The sequence below is a fragment of the Oncorhynchus mykiss genome, chromosome 7 (genome assembly GCF_013265735.2).
Source record: "Oncorhynchus mykiss isolate Arlee chromosome 7, USDA_OmykA_1.1, whole genome shotgun sequence".
NCBI classification, from domain to species: Eukaryota; Metazoa; Chordata; class Actinopteri; order Salmoniformes; family Salmonidae; genus Oncorhynchus; species Oncorhynchus mykiss.
The window spans coordinates 90,155,033-90,163,139 of NC_048571.1; the positions used below are offsets into that span (position 1 = coordinate 90,155,033).

General features: G+C 46.0%; 1 protein-coding gene across 1 annotated transcript in view; it reads left to right on the forward strand.

Moving 5' to 3' along the window:
- iqsec1b (IQ motif and Sec7 domain ArfGEF 1b) overlaps nt 1-7,616 on the forward strand; it is a 66,627-nt gene extending 59,011 nt beyond the window's left edge. Inside the window, exon 12 of the mRNA XM_036984364.1 lies at nt 7,099-7,616. Coding sequence (XP_036840259.1) covers nt 7,099-7,509 — 411 coding nt within the window. The 3' untranslated portion in view covers nt 7,510-7,616. The remainder of the gene's footprint in view (nt 1-7,098) is intronic.
- Nucleotides 7,617-8,107: the final 491 nt, after the last annotated feature.

The window sequence follows — 8,107 nt, forward strand, 5'->3', positions numbered from 1 at the left end:
TTAAACAGGTTGACATTCACAAAGCCGCGGGGACAGACGGATTACCAGGACCTGTACTCAAAGCATGCGCGACCAACTGGCAAGTGTCTTCACTGACATTTTTAACCTCTCCCTGATCGAGTCTGGAATACCTACATGTTTCAAACAGACCACCATAGTCCCTGTGAACCAAGAAAGCAAAGGTAACCTGCCTAAATGATTACCGCCCCGTAGCACTCACGTCTGTAGCCATGAAGTGCTTTTTAAGGCTGGTTATGGCTCACATCAACATCATCATGCCAGAAACCCTAGACCCACTCCAATTTGCATACCGCCCCATCAAATCAAATCAAATTTATTTATATAGCCCTTCGTACATCAGCTGATATCTCAAAGTGCTGTACAGAAACCCAGCCTAAAACCCCAAACAGCAAGTAATGCAGGTGTAGAAGCACGGTCCAACAGATCCACAGATGCCACAATCTCAATAGCACTCCACACTGCCCTTCCCACCTGGACAAAAGGAACACCTATGTCAGAATGTGGTTAATTGACTACAGCTCAGCGTTCAACACCATAGTGCCCACAAAGCTCATCACTAAGCTAAGGACCCTGGGACTAAACACCTCCCTCTGCAACTGGATCCTGGACTTCCTGACGGGCTGCCCACAGGTAGTAAGGGTAGACAACAACACATCTGCCATGTTGATCCTCAACATTGGGGCCCCTCAGGGGTGCATGCTTAGTCCCCTCTTGTACTCCATGTTCACCCACGACTGCATGGCCAAGCACATCTCGACACCATCATTACGTTTGCCGACGACACAACAGTGGTAGGCCTGATCAGCGACAACGATGAGACAGCCTATAGGGAGGAGGTCAGAGACCTGGCAGTGTAGTGACAGGACAACAACCAAGCCAAAGAAGCTAATCATGGAGTATAGGAAAAGAAGGGTCGCACAAGCCCCCAATAACATCGAAGGGACTGAAGTGGAGCGGGTCGAGAGTTTCAAGTTCCTTGGTGTCCACATCACCAACCAGCTATCACGGTCCAAACACCCACAGACAGTTGTGAAGAGGGCACGACAACACCTTATCCCCCTCAGGAGACTGAAAAGATTTGGCATTGGTCCCTAGATCCTCAAAAAGTTCTACAGCTGCACCATCAAGAGCATCTTGACCGGTTGCATCACCGCCTGGTATGGCAACTGCTCGGCATCTGAGCGTAAGGTGCTACAGAGGGTAGTGCATACGGCCCAGTACAACACTGGGGCCAAGCTTCCTGCCATCCAGGACCTATATTCTAGGCGATGTCAGAGGAAGGCCCAAACAATTGTCAGACTCCAGTCACCCAAGTCATAGACTGTGTTCTCCCTGCTGCCGCACGGCAAGTCTAGGATCAAAAGGCTCCTTAACAGCTTCTACACCCAAGCCATATGACTCCTGAACATCTAGTCAAATGGCCACCCAGACTATTTACTTTGACTTCCCCCCCTCTTTAAATTTACACTGCTGCTACTAGCTGTTTATTATCTATGCATAGTCACCTTACAAATTACCTTGGCTAACCTGTACCCCCACACATTGATTCGGTACCGGTACCCCCCTGTATATAACCTTGTTACATTTTGATTGATTTGATTTCAAAACACACGGTGTGCCCTCAGGCCCCTACTCCTCCTCTACCACATATCTACAGTATTAAATTAATGTGTATGTGTTTGTATAGTGTGTATGTTTATGCACGTGTCTGTGACTATTTTTATGTTGCTTCACAATCCCCACTGTTCCATAAGGTGTTTTTTAAACCAAATTTTACTGCTTACATCAGTTACTTGATGTGGAATAGAGTTCCATGTAGTCATGGCTCTATGTAGCACTGTGCGCCTCCCATAGTCTGTTCTGGACTTGGGGACTGTGAAGAGACCTCTGGTGGCATGTCTTGTGGAGTATGCGTGGGTGTCAGAGCTGTGCGCCAGAAGTTCAAACATACAGCTCGTTGCATTCCACATGTCAATACCTCTCACAAATACAAGTAGTGATAAAGTCAATCTCTCCTCCACTTTGAGCCATGAGAGATTGACATGCATATTATTAATGTTAGCTCTTTGTGTACATCCAAGGGCCAGCCGTGCTGCCCTGTTCTGAATCAATTGCAATTTTCTGCAAAGTCCTTTTTTTGTGGCGCCTGACCACGCGACTGAACAGAAGTCAAGGTGGGACAAACCTAGGACCTGTAGGACCTGCCCTGTTGATAGTGCTGTTACGAAGGTAGAAACTAGGGCCTGTAGGACCTGACCTGTTGACAGTGCTGTTACGAAGGTAGAAACTAGGGCCTGTAGGACCTGCCTTGTTGACAGTGCTGTTACGAAGGTAGAAACTAGGGCCTGTAGGACCTGACCTGTTGATAGTGCTGTTACGAAGGTAGAAACTAGGGCCTGTAGGACCTGCCCTGTTAATAGTGCTGTTACAAAGGTAGAAACTAGGGCCTGTAGGACCTGCCCTGTTGATAGTGTTGTTAAGGTAGAAACTAGGGCCTGTAGGACCTGCCTTGTTGATAGTGCTGTTAAGAAGGTAGAAACTAGGGCCTGTAGGACCTGCCCTGTTAATAGTGCTGTTACAAAGGTAGAAACTAGGGCCTGTAGGACCTGCCTTGTTGATAGTGCTGTTACGAAGGTAGAAACTAGGGCCTGTAGAACCTGCCCTGTTGATAGTGTTGTTAAGAAGGTAGAAACTAGGGCCTGTAGGACCTGCCTTGTTGACAGTGCTGTTACGAAGGTAGAAACTAGGGCCTGTAGAACCTGCCTTGTTCATAGTGCTGTTAAGAAGGTAGAAACTAGGGCCTGTAGGACTTGCCTTGTTGATAGTGCTGTTACGAAGGTAGAACCAAGACCTGCCTTGTTGATAGTGTTGTTAAGAAGGTAGGAACTAGGGCCTGTAGGACCTGCCTTGTTGATAGTGTTGTTAAGAAGGTAGAAACTAGGGCCTGTAGGACCTGCCTTGTTGATAGTGCTGTTACGAAGGTAGAAACTAGGGCCTGTAGAACCTGCCTTGTTGATAGTGCTGTTACGAAGGTAGAAACTAGGGCCTGTAGGACCTGCCTTATTGATAGTGTTGTTAAGAAGGTAGAAACTAGGACCTGTAGGACCTGCCTTGTTGATAGTGCTGTTACGAAGGTAGAAACTAGGACCTGCCTTGTTGATAGTGCTGTTAAGAAGGTAGAAACTAGGGCCTGTAGGACCTGCCTTGTTGATAGTGTTGTTATGAAGGTAGAAACTACGGCCTGGAGGACCTGCCTTGTTGATAGTGCTGTTAAGAAGGTAGAAACTAGGACCTGTGGGACCTGCCTTGTTGATAGTGCTGTTACGAAGGTAGAAACTAGGACCTGCCTTGTTGATAGTGCTGTTAAGAAGGTAGAAACTAGGGCCTGTAGGACCTACCTTGTTGATAGTGTTGTTACGAAGGTAGAAACTACGGCCTGGAGGACCTGCCTTGTTGATAGTGCTGTTAAGAAGGTAGAAACTAGGACCTGTAGGACCTGCCTTGTTGATAGTGCTGTTACGAAGGTAGAAACTAGGACCTGCCTTGTTGATAGTGTTGTTAATAAGGTAGAACCTAGGGCCTGTGGGACCTGCCTTGTTGATAGTGCTGTTAAGATGGTAGAAACTAGGGCCTGTAGGACCTGCCTTGTTGATAGTGCTGTTAAGATGGTAGAAACTAGGGCCTGTAGGACCTGCCTTGTTGATAGTGCTGTTAAGAAGGTAGAAACTAGGGCCTGTAGGACCTGCCTTGTTGATAGTGCTGTTAAGATGGTAGAAACTAGGGCCTGTAGGACCTGCCTTGTTGATAGTGCTGTTAAGATGGTAGAAACTAGGGCCTGTAGGACCTGCCTTGTTGATAGTGCTGTTAAGAAGGTAGAAACTAGGGCCTGTAGGACCTGCCTTGTTGATAGTGCTGTTAAGATGGTAGAAACTAGGGCTTGTAGGACCTGCCTTGTTGATAGTGCTGTTAAGAAGGTAGAAACTAGGGCCTGTAGGACCTGCCTTGTTGATAGTGCTGTTAAGATGGTAGAAACTAGGGCTTGTAGGACCTGCCTTGTTGATAGTGCTGTTAAGAAGGTAGAAACTAGGGCCTGTAGGACCTGCCTTGTTGATAGTGCTGTTAAGATGGTAGAAACTAGGGCCTGTAGGACCTGCCTTGTTGATAGTGCTGTTAAGATGGTAGAAACTAGGGCCTGTAGGACCTGCCTTGTTGATAGTGCTGTTAAGATGGTAGAAACTAGGGCTTGTAGGACCTGCCTTGTTGATAGTGCTGTTAAGATGGTAGAAACTAGGGCCTGTAGGACCTGCCTTGTTGATAGTGCTGTTAAGATGGTAGAAACTAGGGCTTGTAGGACCTGCCTTGTTGATAGTGCTGTTAAGATGGTAGAAACTAGGGCCTGTAGGACCTGCCTTGTTGATAGTGCTGTTAAGATGGTAGAAACTAGGGCTTGTAGGACCTGCCTTGTTGATAGTGCTGTTAAGATGGTAGAAACTAGGGCTTGTAGGACCTGCCTTGTTGATAGTGCTGTTAAGAAGGTAGAAACTAGGGCTTGTAGGACCTGCCTTGTTGATAGTGTTGTTAAGAAGGTAGAAACTAGGACCTGTAGGACCTGCCTTGTTGATAGTGCTGTTAAGATGGTAGAAACTAGGGCTTGTAGGACCTGCCTTGTTGATAGTGTTGTTAAGAAGGTAGAAACTAGGGCCTGTAGGACCTGCCTTGTTGATAGTGCTGTTACGAAGGTAGAAACTAGGGCCTGTAGGACCTGCCTTGTTGATAGTGCTGTTAAGAAGGTAGAAACTAGAGCCTGTAGGACCTGCCTTGTTGATAGTGTTGTTAAGAAGGTAGAAACTAGGACCTGTAGGACCTGCCTTGTTGATAGTGCTGTTAAGATGGTAGAAACTAGGGCTTGTAGGACCTGCCTTGTTGATAGTGTTGTTAAGAAGGTAGAAACTAGGGCCTGTAGGACCTGCCTTGTTGATAGTGCTGTTAAGATGGTAGAAACTAGGGCTTGTAGGACCTGCCTTGTTGATAGTGCTGTTACGAAGGTTGAGCAACGCTTTATTATGGACATACTTCTCTTCTGTCAGTTAAGAACAAATTCGTATTGACGACGCTGCCCTATGGGACTCCCATTACGACTGGATGTGTTCCAGCCTGGAATCGAACCAGGGACTGTAGTGGCTCCTCTTGCACTGAGATGCAGTGCTTTAGACCACTGCGCCACTCAGGAGACCTTGGGTTACTCTAAGCAGTTTAGTCATCTCAATTTCCACATGATTTATTGCAAGATTTAGTTGAGGTTTAGTGAATGATTTGTCCCAAATACAAGTTTGAAGGAGACAATTATTATTTCAATTAAAAATCATCATTTATAACCTTGTCAACGTCTTGACTATATTTTCTATTCATTTTACAACTTTTTTTTTTCATGGAAAACAAGAACATTTCTTTAGTGACCCGAAACTTTTGAATGGTAGTGTATATAAAACACGTATATCCCCAGCCCCCGTCCCCGCAGGAGGCCTTTTGGTAGGCCGTCATTGTAAATAAGAATTTGCCTAGTTAAATAAAGGTTAAAAATAAAATAAAAACTTGAACTCCGTGGAGCATTTATTTGAGCTGCAATTTCTGAGGCTGGTAACGCTAATGAACGTATCCTCTACAGCAGAGTTTACTCTGGGTCTTCCTTTCCTGTGGCGGTCCTCATGAGAGACAGTTTCATCACAGCGCTGGATGTTTTTTGCGACTGCACTTGAAGAAACTTTCAAAGTTCTTGAAATGTTCCGTATTGACTGACTTTCATGTCTTAAAGTAATGATGAACTGTCGTTTCTCTTTGCTTATTTAAACTGTTCTTGCCATAATATGGACTTGGTCTTTTACCAAATAGTGCTATCTTCTGTATACCACCCCTACCTTGCCACAACACAACTGATTGGCTTAACTAAACGCATTAAGATAAGAAATTCCACAAATTGACTTTTAACAAGGCACACCGGTTAATTCAAATGCATTCCAGGTGACAACCTCATGAAGCTGGTTGAGAGAATGCCAATAGTGTGCAAAGCTGTCATCAAGGCAAAGGGTGGCTATTTGAAGAATCTCAATTTTAAAATATATTTTTAATTGTTTAAAACTTTTTGGGGGTTACTACATGATTCCATATGTGTTATTTCATAGTTTTGATGTCTTCACTATTATTCTACAATGTAGAAAATAGTAAAATTAAAGAAAAACCTTTGAATGAGTAGGTTTTCTAAAAGTTTTGACTAGTGGTGTATATTTAATAAATATTTTATTAACTCTATTCCTGCATTGTTGGTTAAGGGGTTTAAGTTAGCATTTCACCGTATGGTCTACCTACCTGCACCTGTTGTGTTTGGCGTATTTGACAAATAATATTTGATTTGATTTGAATGTCAGGTGTGAACATAACATCATCCTGTAGAATCCTGGTCTGGATGCAGCATGGCTATGAAGGTTCATTTGAAAAAGCCTTGTTTAATGTCACCTGTTCTGTTCCTGAAAACAGAGGCTAAGATATGTTCCACAATCCTAGTCCTAAAGAGCTACACGATGTGCAAGCTTTTGTTCCAGCCCTGCACTGACACAACCTGATTCAGCCGTACACGGTCTTAATTACCATTTGATTAGCTGGCATTTGTGTTGGGGTATTTTTTTATTTTTTTATTTATTTTTTATTTCACCTTTATTTAACCAGGTAGGCTAGTTGAGAACAAGTTCTCATTTGCAACTGCGACCTGGCCAAGATAAAGCATAGCAGTGTGAGCAGACAACACAGAGTTACACATGGAGTAAACAATTAACAAGTCAATAACACAGTAGAAAACAAAGGGGGAGTCTATATAGAGCGAAACCCTGCACATTCCTGTATCTCTCCAGGACCAGGTTAGTTGATCAGTGGTTGGCCAATTGTCTGGTCTGCCCTGAGAAATGGTTGCCAAGTCTGCAGTATGTTCTGACTGTACTGTCTGTTCCACGGTGTAACCACTGTTAGTAACTTCATAGTGTGACTGATTGCTCTGTCTGTGTCCTAACTGTCCTCTCTGGTCCACAGGGCTCCATCATTAGCCACCCCAGTCCCCACATGAGACGCAGAGCCACGTCTTCCCGAGACAGAGATGGTCCTTCCAGAGGACATTCCGTCCCCACCACCACCTCTTCCCTCCTGGGCTCTTTGTTCGGGACCAAGAGGGCCAAGTCCCCCTCCCTGTCCCCCCAGCACCCCACCAACCTGCACCAGACGGCCCAGAGCCAGGCAGATACACAGAACCAGTTGCTTCAAGGAGCCCAGTACTGCCAGAACCCTCCACCCTACCACCACCACCACCACTACCACCCCCCTGCCCCTGGGTCTGCCCCCTCCTCCTCTCATCCACCTCCCCCTCCTCACCACCACCCACTGACTCCCACCCCCACTGCCTCCTCCACCAAGCCCAAACACAGCGGCATCAGCACCGTGGTTTGAGGACAGAAACTCACACAGACACACAGACAGACACACACAGACAGACACACACAGACAGACACACACAGACAGACACACACACAGACAGAGACACACACAGACAGACACACACAGACAGAGACACACACAGACAGAGACACACACAGACAGAGACACACACAGACAGAGACACACACAGACAGAGACACACACAGACAGAGACACACACAGACAGAGACACACACAGACAGAGACACACACAGACAGAGACACACACAGACAGAGACACACACAGACAGAGACACACACAGACAGAGACACACACACACACAGACACACACACACACAGACACACACACACACACACAGACACACACACACAGACACACAGCTCCTAGAGACAGACTAGGGACGGATGGATGGCAGGACCTCTGGTTAGAGCTCCTGTCCCCTACAGGACCTACAAGAGACAATGGGGACAGGTGTCTCCGACTGCTGACCAGGACCGGGACATGGTTGCTTGGACTGACATTATGGATATCTAGACTGAATTCTCACCTCATCCAGAGACCCTCCTAGGGAGAAGGAGAAGAGGAGGTTCCATGGCTCAGCTCTGGTG